The 14,878-nt window shown below is 35.3% G+C and overlaps 1 protein-coding gene across 1 annotated transcript in view; it reads right to left on the minus strand.

Annotated features, from left to right (window-relative positions):
• NGLY1 (N-glycanase 1) overlaps positions 1-14,878 on the minus strand; it is a 58,344-nt gene that overhangs the window by 18,549 nt on the left and 24,917 nt on the right. Inside the window, exons 4-7 of the mRNA XM_046003055.1 lie at positions 11,969-12,134; positions 3,906-4,128; positions 1,294-1,415; positions 157-302 (exon numbers count right to left, since the gene is read on the minus strand). Of these exons, the coding sequence (XP_045859011.1) occupies positions 157-302; positions 1,294-1,415; positions 3,906-4,128; positions 11,969-12,134 (657 nt within the window). The remainder of the gene's footprint in view (positions 1-156; positions 303-1,293; positions 1,416-3,905; positions 4,129-11,968; positions 12,135-14,878) is intronic.

The following is a 14,878-nucleotide window of genomic DNA, read 5'->3' on the forward strand; positions in this document are numbered from 1 at the left end:
TAACTATAAAGGTAATTTCATGGGTGTATACAAATGACAAAATTGATTAAATTATTTATTTTCAAAATAAGCTGATTCTTGTATGTCAATTATACCTTCAAAAGTCTGAAAGAAATATTTCATTCTTAGAATATAATTTTTTCGCTTATGCCTTACCTCATCCTTAGAAAATGCAATGACATAGGAAAGCTTCTTGCCCCACCCAATTTCATAAAGGAGTGGCTTATCACAGACATCTTCACAGGCGTCACAGTGCAGCCACCGCTGCTGAGAAGGAGAATAGACTTCTGTCCAGACATGGTCTACTCAAGAGACAAGTGAGCAACAGAAAGAAAGGAAATAAAAGTTAAGTTTATAAAACCAGAATGATTTCCAACAACTATCCACAAACTCAAGATAAGGATCACAGAAGAATTTGTAAGGGTCTAAATTTTAGTTAATAGGTCTGAGCATTTTGTGGCACACAAGACGCTGGCATACTTGTTTAAATTTTTTTGTCTCTTTGAAGTCCTTAAAAATGTTTTTGGACTATGTCCTATAATGCAGTCAGTTTAAGCTTAATTAAAAATAATGTGACCTCTAACTCTAAAAAGGTGACCATATTGAACAACGGCATCAAAAACATCAGACTCAGTCTTTGCTAATATGAAGGAGCTAATGACACTTTTGAAACTGCGTCTCTCTTGCCCGATAAGGCCCAAACCGGTAGGAGGTCTAACAAAGGATCTCTGGTTATTGATGTTCTATATTTGATTGTAAGAGAACTAAGAGAACAGTAATTCTTAAGTGAAGGTTTCATTTTATCCTAAAAAACAACAGAAACACAAGTAAAATTCTGACAAGGGAAACAACTTTTAAATATGTAGATGAGAAGAGTCATTTCTAAATAAGGACAATAAAAATTTCACACGGTTTTTATTACTTTTTTTGGATACTGAGATTTAAGATTACTACACCTTTTACACTAATTGCTATCAAAACAAAGATTTCTAGAGCATATTACATGTTATTATTCATACAGAAAAAGCATTATTTAAAGTGTCATGGTAAACTGTTTATAAGAGAATTTTTATATTGTCATGTTTAAAGCGCCCAGCAAAATATAAGTGTACTACAAAAATCTTGAGATTTCCCACAAAAAACTTGAGGTTGGTATTATTGTTATTTTATAGACGGCAAATGGGAACTCAGAATGACAAGGCCAGAAAGTAACAGAAAATGATGAGCCCAGACTGTAAACCCAATCTTGAAGTCTGCACAGTCCTACTGCTCTGCTCACACCATGTTTTGTACCTGTGTAATCCCAAACATAGCGAGCTTCAAACCCTAAGGCTCGGCAGCACAGTGTAAAACAATTGGCCCACTCGCCACACCGTCCACATCTTGTTTCCAAAAGTTTCTCAGGGTTATTATATCTGTTTTAAAATAATCATAAAAAAGCTTTGATTCATTAACAAAATCAAGAATTTTAAACATTTTTTATTACCTCTGTGCTAAATAGTAATATTTCTTATTTTACATTTTTTAAAAATTTATTTTTTCCAGCGTAACAGTATTCATTGTTTTTGCACAACACCCAGTGCTCCATGTTATTTTACATTTTTAAAAAATTATTTTTAATTGAAATATATTTGACATACAATATTATATTAGTTTCATTTCACATTCTTAGACAGTGATTTAGAGCCAAGAATATATGATTGTTAACAGAATTTTTTGTTACTTTTGTTAATTATGTTAATAGAAGCTTTAATGAAAATGTTTAAACAGTGGTACAGCCTTCAAGGAGTTTACAAGCCTTAGAGGAAGAAGAAATTAACACAAAAACTAATACATGGCAGAATGTGACAAAACCATACACTAGGTCAGATTGAGTGTTATGTGAGAGTGGTTGGAAGGACAGCTTTTATTTAAACTGTGCCTTGAAGGGCAGATTAGATTTGGATAGGCAGAGATTCTCTAGAAAATCTGCTTAAAGCATTGATATTATTCTAATAAATGGTATAATTAGCTCATGCATTTAAAAGGTAAACAACTTAATAAAAATTTTTAAAACTAAGTTGAACTCAATTCTACTTAAAATACTACTTTTCTGTCTAATGATTTTTTTTTTTAAGACTTTATTTGTCAGAGAGAGAGAAAGCAAGTGAGCAAGCACACAAGCAGGGGGAGCAGCAGGCAGAGGGAGAAGCAGGCTCCCTGCTAAGGAAGGAGCCCCGTTAAGGACGTGATCCCAGGATCCTGGGATCATGACTTGAGCCAAAGGAAGACACTCACACCAACTGAGCCACCTAGGCATCCCTCTAATGATATTTTTGATTGAATTTTTTTTTTCCTTCTTAACTCCTTAAAGGTGCTTGCTAATTTGGAAGTTGTTTTTTGAAAGATGTTTGCAACAATGTTTTAAAAAGGTACTCCAATTATAAAATTATCATAAAACTGGAGAATACCAAACTTTGCATACTGTGTTGAGAAGGATCTTGGTTGATAAAGCTAAACAAGAAATGGGCCCTAGCTGAGTAGAGATGCTGGCCATGAGCTTGTGGAAGGAAGCCGTTACATGAATAAACTGGCTTGACAATGACAAGTTTGTCTTAAGTAGACACTGTTGTTTAAACTAGCTAAATTAAATGAATTTAAAATTAAGTAGTTAAATAATTGAAAAAAGATGTATATTTATATGAAGAAGTAATAACCAAAGAATTAGAGCATCCTATGCCTCTTCTATACACTAGTTGTATCAGTTGAATGATCAGCTTAGCCTAGAATTAATAGTGTTCATCATCCCAACTCTATACATAGTTAAACAAGTTAACATTTAACAAATTAACAGCGAACAAGCAAACAAGTAGAAAGGAAAATAGTAAATATCTTTGTTAGCCTGTGCCCCTCCACACTGCATTATCAGTTTATATCTAACGGCCTAGAAAAGCTTATGAGGAAAGAGATTTAATTATTATTTTTTACCTTCCAATCTTTGCAAAGTGCCTGTGCAAATGTATGCTGACTGAAGAAATAACCTGAATTAATTCTATGTCATTCGTAGATATTAGATTCTGTATATTCCACAGGGCTGGTTCCTAGTTAGGACACAACTGAGTCCCTAAGTTCCAAAAATTAGGGATTTCAAATACTTGGTATCTTTTCCTGACCAGTGATACAATCAACATTTGTAAGTATTGTCAATTTAACAAAATACTGGTAAGAGGCTTGTGAATTAAAGGATGAAAAAAGTTAACTGAAAAGTTCAAACTTCTTTAGTTTAAAATTTAGGTAATGAGGATATGTTAGGTTGAGCAGGGGAGGCACCTATTAAAACAAAATTCTGTTGTTAAAAAGAAAATAGTAAGATGGTATTATACTTCTACCTTCCATATTAACATCTGATAATTATTTTAAGTACAGCATTGTCTTTAGTGTCACAATTTATCAGTATTATTATTAATTTTGCTAGTGTTATTTTTATGTGCTATCAATCATTATTAAAGTTATCAGAAAGTTAAAGTTATATAATTAAAAGATTAATACAAAAGTTACAGCATTATAAGTGCTAAGACTATACTCAATTTATATTCCAGAGCAAGAATAAACAAATGTTTCCTATAAAAAGGCAGTAATTACTTTAGACTTTGCAGGCCATATGGCCTCTGCTGCCAGTATTCAACCCTGCCACTGGAATGTAAAGAGTTATAGATCATAAATACATAAATCAGCATAAATGTGTTCCAATAAAACTTTATAAAAATAGGATGTGGGCTGGGTTTAGCCTGTCAGCCACAGCTTGCTGACGTTTGTCCTAGAGCAATGTATTTCTAATAATTGAAGAGTTCATCCAACAAAAATTCTTTTCTACCATTCCATTAAGGAATAATGGAATCTAACTTTACTGTCCCATGGACACCCACCTTGGGAATCGATTGCTGAACTGGCATGCACTGCAGTAATGATCTTCTACTCTGTTTGCACCCCACTTCATCTCATCATCATTGGGGAACAGTGATTCACCTCTAGACTTAGTCTGGCCACCACATTTGCTGCACAAAATGTCATTCACCCACTGAAAAAATTCTTCCTTAAACCAGTGTAAAAGCTCCAGCAGAAGAAAATCCTCATCACTTACATTAGTACCTGAGAAGTTAAAACAGAGCCAAGTAAGATCTAAAGCTGACAAAAACTAAAAATATGCACACATACTTTATTCTCGAATACGGAGCCAAAATAAATGAAAATATAAGATCTAAAAGGTTTTCTCAAATATGATGCAAGACAAGAATTGTCAGCATATTGTGAACCAAATATACTGTACATTTACAGGGGCAGGGCATTTACCACTCTGTAACTGCTAATCAATATCATGCACTAACAAGTGAACTGAACACAACAACCTCTCAGGGAACTGTGGTCAATGTGTACTTGATCTTGAAACACAGGGAGGTTAAGAAATCAGTTTAATTTTAAAACATTTAAAAAGGACTACATTCAACTTGTTATCAGGTATATATACAAGTAAACAAGAAACAATAACAAAATCACTAGCAGAAAGCACAGAATTCCAGACACCTTAAAAATTCAACCTATCAGCTTTTCTATCAGTGTTTCAACTATACAATATAATCCATCTGTGAATACTCACCATAAATCACCAGAAACACAACAATGTCCACACAGTATACAACAACCCTGGCAAGTAAGTACAGCCTATATTATATAAAATTGTACCTATTTGTCAAATAAAAAGATGTCTCTTAATCATATTCAAGACTGTGAGAAGAGGAGAAGGAGAGGAGAAAAGAATATATAGGAGACACATATACGAGTTCTCATCTCTTTCAAGTTTTATTATTAAGAAGTGATCATAAAACATACATATGAAGGTACTATATGGTGTAATGTGAAGATCTAGTAAAGTTTAATGCTGGTCACAGGTGTTTGATACATTATACTCTATTTCTATAGTTATACTCCATTTGTTTGATATAGTTCAAAATGAGAAAACTGTATTAGAAAAAAAACTAGAGAATATAAAGGCTAGAAATATATTATGTTCCTGGATGGGAAAACAATACTCCAAAGTTGTTACTCCTCTACAAATTAACCTGTAATGTAAACCCAATTACAAGATAATTTAAAAAGTATTTAATTAAAAAAATTATTTAAGAATTTATAAAATAATTTTTCATAAAATTTGGCTAAGAATATAATAAATTCATTTAGTAATGTCAAAACACATTACAAAATTTTAATAATTACAGTACTGTGATATTAGTGAAAAACAAAAAGCAGATCACTGAAACCAAAGAATGATGCCCAAAAGATCTTTTTTTTTTAAATGATTTTATTTATTTCTTTGACAGAGAGGAGAGAGATGACAAGTAGACAGAGAGGCAGGCAGAGAGAGATGGGGGGGAGCAGGCTCCCTGCTGAGCAGAGCCCGATGCACGTCTTGATACCAGGACCCTGAGAACATGACCTTAGCCGAAGGCAGAGGCTTAACCCACTGAGTCACTGAGGTGCCCTGATTCCTAAAAGATTTCTGAGTAATACATACTATCTAATAAAGTTAGCCTTTCAAAGTAGTTCTAAGAAGATGGACTGTTCAATAAATGATTTGGGGACAATATATAAATTCTATATTGACAGAAGGAATACTATAAAGGTAACAGAAGTCACAAAAGAATATGTTAATGACTGTGGTAGGGAAGGGCCTTCTTCAGCAAGATGTAGACTGTGAAATCAGTAATGGGAAAGAATAAACTTTCTTAAATTAAAAGTTATAGCTTATGAATTTCAAAAGGTACACTAAATAAAATTAAAGAACACCAGGAGAGGGGCATTTGCCTTCAGCTCAGGTCATGATCCCAGAGTCCTGGGATCAAGCTCAGCATCAGGCTCCCTGCTCAGCAGGAAGCCTGCTTCTCCCTCTGCCACTGCCCCCAGCTTGTGTTCCCTCTCTTGTTGTGTCTGTCAAATAAATAAATAAAATCTTAAAAAAAAAAAACAACAGAAAACAACACTGGGAGAAAAAAAAATGTAATATATCTAACAAAGTATCCAGAATATATAAAGAGCTTCTATAACTTGGTAAGAATATTAGCAAACCCATTTGAAATGTTTAAAGTCTATAAAAGAAGTCCAATAATTTCATTAAGTAGAAATAAGTACTCTCGGATACTTCTGTTGTAAACTGAAAGACAATTTGTTTGACAGGATCCTTTACAGTGTTACGTCACACACCCCTGATACTTTTATATTTATCTCAGAGAAACACTCGTGCATATACACCACAAGGCATGCTTTACAAGAATTCTCACTGCAGGAGCATTCAGAATAGAGAAAAATGGTAAACAGTCTCAATGTCCAGCAACAGGGAACTGTATAAACATGAGTATGTGCATACTACAGAACGCTATGGAGGGTTCAAAAGGTTTCTAAGACAAGTTAGTAACTGAAAAACACCAAGAAACTGAAGATACATGGGATGATAAATTTTATGTAAAGCCACACAACTGAAACTATTTTTGCAGGTAACTATGCGTGTAAATACATAGGAGAAGGTATGAAAAGGAACATATCACACGGTAATAGCTGTTACTTACAGAAGAGGTATAGGACCGAATGGCAGGGAGAGTTTAGTTTTTCTCATATAATATGAAAGTCTGTATTAGATTACAAATGAACTTTAGAAATAAAGCACTGCCACCCTTCTTCTCCAACAAGTGCTTAAAGCAGAGTAATCTTTTTAAAAATGCAAGGCCACTAGTCACTTGTGGTTAATGTGTACTTAAAATGTGTTGACTGTAGCTAGAGAACTGGACTTTCGATTTTTTAAAGCTTAATTTAAATATAAATACCTATATGTGGCTAGTACTGACCTGTTTTCTAGAATCTTTGCAATCTCTCCTTTCCCCCTTGTCTTTTCATTCTGGGAAATCTCCTTTACTTGCACAGATTCACCTATCACCCTGAAGTGTACTCCAGGCCTACATTTTCACCTGGTCCAGATAATGGCCAGCAGGTACTTTAAAGCATTTCCCTTCAAAGACTCTTCCTATTGACTCCTCTAATCTTCTGGTTGTCTGAATTCAAAACCGGACAGTCCTCCTTGACATTTTCCTTAGGCATACACAGTGCCTTGTCACATCAAACGTACTCAGCAACTGCAAACAACATGCATTCTAACACCCCAGTAACTCACATCCATTTTTTTCCCCGGCTGTCACAATACCCTGTTCACCCTAATTCCTCTTTTGGAAATTCTATTACTACTGTGTTTCCACTCTTCTCTCCTTGCACTCTCTTATTCTTGTTCATCTTACAAGTTATAGCTAGGTCAATTAAGCACACCTCTGAGGTCACTCATGTGCTTAAAGCTTCGATGGTTAATGCAGCTGAATTAAGTAATCAAGAATACTTGACTTCCCTGAGCAATGGCTTTATTTCCTCCTTGCTAATGAACAGACTACATAACCTTTTTGCTTCATGTTCAATCATACTAACATTGTAATGTTAGCTTTACCACTAAGACATGTACATCCTCCTAATTTCTTTGGTCCTTATTTTCTATTTCAAAACTTTGTCGAAAATATTCTTTGTTCCATTTTATCTCTAGTTCTTTTTGGAAAGACTAAAAATGTAAGATAAATTCAGTATATATTTCTCTGCCTGAAATTCAATGTCAACCAAAATATGATCTCAGCCTACTTGATCTCTCACTACTCTTTTACCCACTTCTTACACTACACATGGCCAGATTTTATTACTCATTGTTCCCCACATAGAATATAACTTTTCTGCCTCCATACATGCTGTTCACTACATTTGGAACAATACAATACCCTGATCTCTGCCTTAGTAATTCCTGTGGCAGCTCAGGTTATTATTCCAAGTCATCCTTTATAACCTTAAAAAAAAAAAAAAAAAAAAAACCCAAAAACTCAATCTTCTACTGATTTTCACAATACCATTCTACCAACCTGATATATTCTTTCTTTCCTACTTAAAGCTGCAGTATAGTGCTCTTAAATTTTAAGTGTGAAAGAATATATAGACAAGTCTCATGTCGCACTATGATGTGAAATTATAGATGGCTTATCTTACCCCCATTTTCTAAATTTTCTACAAAAAAGCCATGTATTATCTTTATAATTAGAGAGAAAAAATGCCAGGCAAATGTCGACAGGGACACTGCTGTGTCTCCTCTGTGGGGCTCAGCCAAATGAGTCACACATAAAACATGCTCTGGTAAGTACCTGTTAAACAGGCATTTATGTCAGGGATTATCTAAAGGAGCACAGTACTTTAATGTGAACAGGGTCTTTGTGATCACATATTAATAAGCATTCTTACTTCATAAATTACAAAAAACTGTTAATTCAAGAAGATGAAGAGTTGTCTCAAGGTCTCACAACAATGTTGTTGAATTAAGTCTCAGGCCCAGAATGGTTTTCAAATACAAGAAAATGACACAGTATAATATAATAAAAACAAAACTACCAAAATACAATAGGCACCAAAATTCCTAAATGAGATATGTGAGGAGTGATTAAATGATTAAAAAATGGAAAAGAGACTCATAGTTAATCCCTCAGAGAGACTTCCGGTTTTACTTCTTTTTTTTTTTTTTTTTAAAGATTTTATTTATTTATTTGACAGAGAGAGAGATCACAAGTAGGCAGAGAGGCAGGCAGAGAGAGAGGAGGAAGCAGGCTTCCTGCAGAGCAGAGAGCCCAATGTGGGGCTCGATCCCAGGACCCTGAGATCATGACCTGAGCCGAAGGCAGCGGCTTAATCCACTGAGCCACCCAGGCGCCCCGCGGTTTTACTTCTGACATGTAAAGAGCTTAGAGTTGTCATTCCCATCATTACGACAACAAAAAACTGAACAAACCAAAATCATTGACTGTTCTTGAGCTCCTTAGAGTTCACAGGGCAAACTGTCACCCTGAAATCTGGAGAGACAGACAAATACAGAGAATCTCAGCCAAATACATGAAATCACAACCAGTCATCTGCTATATGGAACGGAAGCCACTGGAGCCATTAATTGGTAGAAACACTTAAATGATAATTTTGACAAACTGCTGGAGTCTGAATATGGACAAGCTTTAGTAAGAAACACAATCTTGGGAGGGGTTCCTTACACTTTTGTGGGCTTTCCTTCCAACAATCCTACCAGGTTTTCTTGGTGAAGAACCAAAAAAGATCCCCTCATAGCTCTGAGAAGAAGAGAAGATTAAGAACTGCAAAGTATGGGGCGCATGGGTGGTTCAGTGAGTTAAGCCTCTGCCTTCGGCTGAGGTCATGGTCTTAGGGCCTTGGGATCAAGCCCCGTATCGGGCTCTCTGCTCAGCGGGGAGCCTGCTTCCCCCTCTCCCTCTGCCTGCCTCTCTGCCTACTTATGATCTCTGTCTGTCAAATAAATAAATAAAATCTTAAAAAAAAAAAAAAAAAAAGAATTGCGAAGTATGCCCAGAGCCTTCTTTACAATTAAGGCTTTACAATTAAGTGGGGAAAGGGAACTTCCCTGACCCTAGCCACCTGTAGCCTTCCTATCTCATCTATGGGAGGAAAAAGTTAAGAAAGACTTGGTAAGGTCACAGGTCTGAGGTTACAGGCCCACTAAAGCACTGAGATTTAATCATCAGATTACAGGGGGCGTCTACTCCCCCTTGCCTTACCACTACACCAAAAAGGCTCTGGTGTAAAAACAATGGAATCTACTAAAAGATGCAGACTGTATCTAAGGAGGAGTTTTTTAGAAACAACAAGGGAGACAAGAATACCAGAGGAAGTCTGAAGTTTCTGACACCGACTGCTAACATTAAATATAACCCAACTCCTTGTTAAATGGACGTAAGACCTTATATAAAGGGCTTATTCACCTCAGCTCCTACTAACCAATACATCATGTCTAATAACAAACAAATACAAGATGTATTAAAAGGCAAGAAAAATCAGTCTGAAGTGATAAAGCAAGTATCAGAACCACCCAGATTTTGGAATTAAAAAACAAAGAATTTAAAATAACTATTTATTAGGTGCTCTCATGAAAAAAGTAAAAACAACATGCAGGAACAGATGGATAATGTAAATAGATTTTTTTTTTTTTGTCTGTTTAGAAACTTCAAAAAAAATTAGAGGAAATGCTAGAAATCAAAAACACTGTAACAGAATGCCTTTCATGGGCTCATCAGTAGATGGGACACAGCCAAGGACAGAGTCAGTGAGCTTGAAGGTAGGTTAACAGAAACTTCCCAAACTGAAAATCAAAGACAAAAAAAAAAAAAAAAAAAAAGAGAGAGAAAGAGAAAGAAAAAAGAGAAAGAAAAAAGGAAAAGAGCACAGAACATCCAAGAACCACAGGAGAATCTCAAAATGGACCAGAACATCTAAGAACTGTGGGAAACTGAGGCAGAGACAGATAAAAGTAAAATAGGATTCCTTCATTTTGGAATACCAGAAGGAAAAGAGAGAAAGAAACAAAAGAAATATTTGAAGCAATAATGGCCACGAATTTTCCAAAATTAGTAAGGTTCCAAACCACAGACCTCGGATGCTTAGAAAACACCAACCAAGAAACTACACCTAGACACATCATATTCAAACTGTAGAAAACCAAAGACAGAGAAAATCTTGAATAAAGCTGGGGATGGGAGTGAGCTGGGGGAAATGGGGAAAACCTTACCTAGACAGGAATAAGGATGAGGATTATAACAGACTTCTTGTCATAAACAATGGAGGCAAGAGGACCGGAAGGTAAAACATTTAAAGTACTGTTGAAAGAAAACCTCACAAACCTAGAATTCTATATCCCAGTGATATTTTCTTCAAAAGTGAAGAAAAAATTAAGGGTTTCTCAGGCAATGAAAAATTGAGGAAATTCATCTCTAGCAGATCTGCTCTGAAAGAAGTATTAAAAGAAATTCTTTAGGAAGAGGGAAAATGATATAGATCAGAAACTTGGATCTATGAAAAAGAAGTGTCAGAAAAGGAATATATGAAGGTAAAAGAGAATCTTTTATTTTCTTATTCTTGGCCTAAAAAGTAACTTCTTTAAATCATAATAAGAGCAATGTATTGGGTGATTACAGCATATGACTGCAATATTGCAAGGATGGGAGGGAAGAACTGGGATGATTCTGTTAAAAGGTGTCTGCATTATACATGAAGTAGAATAGTGTTTTTGAAGGTAGACACAGTTAAAACCTTTATTGCAAACTAAGGTAACCATCAGAGAAATTATATAATCCCCTAGAAAATACAGTATTAAGAAACAACTTAGATAAAAGCTAATCACATAAAAACTCAAAGTAAAAATGCTAACACTGGAAAAACCTACCAACTAAAATCTTAAGACTATTAATGATAACACACAAATATTGTTGGTTGATGAATGTGGTAGGTATCGTTCTGAGGCATTTACATGTACTATTTTATTTATTTAAAAAAATCACCCTATTTTCAAATGAAGAAACTGAGGCGTAGAGATCAAATTACTTGCTTAGTGATGCACAGTAAAGTGCCAGAGTTCAATTTATTCCCAGGCAGCAGACAGCAGTGGGTGAGGAAGAACCCTATCATATACCCATAAATACTATCTCTTTATTATCCGAAATGAATCAACGGTCTAATCATTTGGATTAATCCTCAATGTGGTTTCTAATTCACATTAAAATTCACTAATAATACTATCATATGTTCCACAGACTTAAATTATATTATGCCTAAAGAAATTCATATACCAATGATTAAGCTGCAAACATATACTGAGGTTTAAAAAAAAAAAAGATGTGTTAATGATGTGTCTATGAGGTACACACAGTAATACTTTACCACTGTTATACATCTTAAAAATCAGAATAGAAATAGGTTAGAATTTTATGATGTATACAGCAAAAGGCAGCATTTCAGTGTTTCTCTTTAGCAACAGATGTATATTTAGCAATGAATGGTTATATAAAGCTACTACCTTTATCCAATTTTCTAGCTCTAGATAACTTTTCTTGAGATCTCCTTTTTAGTTCTTGGACTGGAATACAAGCCAGTGCTTTCTCCTGGAGAGCAAGGTTCTCATAGACCAGCACATGCTGAATGTTGGACTGGAGAACTTTTAGAATGACTGAATCAGTAGTAACCTAATAGAAAAAAAAATACTGGTTAGCTTTTCTCTGTATGCTACAAAAATAACACATAATCAAAAATGGTGGTTCTATGATTTCATAAAGAGGAACTATGGATTTACTAAAATATAATACTCAAAGCCTATATAATATTAGTCTTAGGAGATACCCATATCTTTGTCACAGTCGAAGATATATCTATTCTTTTTCTCAGAATATATTATTGAGGATATATTTAAACAGAGGTATGCTAGATTCTTGATTACAAGTTTGGATCAACATAGTGCTCTGAGGGTTGCCTGGGTGGTCCAGTCGGTTAAGTGGCCAACTCCTGATTTTGGCTCAGGTCATGGTCATAGAGTCCTGGGATTCAGCCCTGAGTCACGATCCATGCTCAGCAGGGAGTCTGCATGAGGCTTTTCTCTTCCTCCCCTGCAGCCCCTGCCCCCACTCACGTGCACATGTGTTCTCTAAATAAATCTTAAAAAAGAAAAAAAAAAAAAAAAAGACAGTGCTCTAAGCAATGCATCTGACAGCCCTTCCAGTTCAAATCCCTGCAAGTAACATAATTTAAAAAAAAACAAAAAAACAAAACTCCATATAGCATTAGTAAAGGAGGAATACTCTTCAAGGCTCAGAATTTTGAGAAATTCCTAAGAGGAAAAACAGATACAAATGGACTAAAGGAAAAAACCATGGCAATATGACCCCCCAAAGGAGTGGTTATACAAACTAAAAAAAAGTTTTCAAAACAATCCCAAGGAGAGAGGAGCCACAGGATCCAGAACAGAAAAGGGCCTTGGAACAAACATTAGTGATACTGGCTGGGCTCTGCAGGAGGAATAGCTAGACATCTACCCCTGTCCCCACCTCATCATTCCTTCTCAACAAAGAACATGCTTCTGAGAAGTGAGAGAGGCTGCTTAGTCCCAAAAGGAAAGAGAAAAATCCAAGCTCAGAACAGTGGCTTCTGGTACAGCCCATCTTGTAGCATGTCCTACCCCTCCCCATGGTTGTTAGAAGCAGATGCCACATTGACAGGCTATCAGGAGCTCTCAGACTCACTGATCTGCAACAACCTGTACTGTTTCAAAGATACACTAGAATCAACATCAGAAGAACTAACCCTGTGGCCACAGCAGCAAGTCTATCTTCAGAGATTTGACAGTATACTGTACTCAGAGAAAGACAACTATGGATCTTGGAAATTAAAAATTTAAACACTGAAATAAGAAAGTACACATTCTGTCAAACAGTAGAATTAACATAGTTAAAACGTAATCAATTAGAAGACTGAGCCAAGACATTTTCTGAGAATGTGGCACAAAAAACCCAAATAGACACTGAAGATAAATCTAAGTTTCCAAATCCAGTTAACAGAAGTCTAGAAAGTAGAGCAGAAACAGAAGAAAAGAAAAACTTCTCAAAGAAACAATGGAATCCAATTTCTGAGAGCTGAAGAAAGAGTCAGTATGAATGGAAGAATAAAAAAGCGTATTAATAGTGACATTTCGCAACAGTTAAGTAGAAAAATAAAATCCCAAAGCCTTTTATGTATCAGATATGTCATTGGAAACAATGAAGCAAATTCTTTGAAAATCTGAGGGAAAATGACTGGGAATATAGGATTCCTACCCAGCCAAGCTAATCACACAGGAGGGCAGAATAAATACGTTTTCTGATATGTAGCAGTATAGAAAGTATACCACTCACAAATCTTATCTAAAAGAATTCTTAGAGAAGTTATTGTCCCCTCAAAATACAATATAATCAAAGTAAATAAACAGAACACCCAGGAGTAGAAATTGATATAAATAAAAGCTGGAGGAGTTAAAAAAATAAACTAGTAAAACCTAAGTTCATCATGATTACAAATAATAATTGAAAAGCAAAATCTCAAAGTTTCTCACAAAGAAGGTATCAGGGAAGGGAGCAGAAAGAGTTAAAGCTTTCTGAGGTTCCTGTCTTGTTATGTTATTAAAAAAATATAAAAGTTGGAGCACCTGGATCCTCTTGATCTCAGGGTCCTGGGATCGAGCCCTATATCGGGCTCTCTGCCTGGTGGGGAACTTGCTTCCCCCTCTCTCTCTGCCTGCCTCTCTGCCAACTTGTGATCTCTCCCTCTCTGGTAAATAAATAAAAAAATTAAAAAAAAATAAAAGTAAATATTTGTATTAAAAATTTAAGGGCAATAGGGGAGCATGGGTGGCTCAGTGGGTTAAAGCCTCTGCCTTCGGCTCAGGTCATGATCTCAGGGTCCTGGGGTCGAGTCCCACATCGGGCTCTCTGCTCAGTGGGGAGCCTGCTTCCCTTCTTTTCTCTCTGCCTGCCTCTCTGCCTACTTGTGATCTCGGTCAAAAGAATAAATAAAATCTTAAAAAAAAAATTTAAGGGCAATAATAGAGGACTAAAAAAAGAAGATATTTAACTTTCTAACTTCTAAAGAGAAAATAGTGAAAGAAAACTGCTCTCAATATAAAACAAAGATAGAAAAAAGGAAAAAACAAAAGCAAGGACACAGGTAACACAAAATAAGACGTCAGAAATAAATTCAAACATATTAACAATTATGGTAAATATGAACTGATTTAAATATGTATATTAAAAGGAAGACATAGATTAATTTAAAAAATAAAAACCATTCTCAAATACTCCCTGACATTACCCAGGACTTTTTTTTTTAATTTTTTAATAAACTTATAATGTATTATTAGCCCAGGGGTACAGGTTTGTGAATCGCCAGGTTTACACACTTAACA

The sequence above is a fragment of the Meles meles genome, chromosome 4 (assembly GCF_922984935.1).
Source record: "Meles meles chromosome 4, mMelMel3.1 paternal haplotype, whole genome shotgun sequence".
NCBI lineage: Eukaryota > Metazoa > Chordata > Mammalia > Carnivora > Mustelidae > Meles > Meles meles.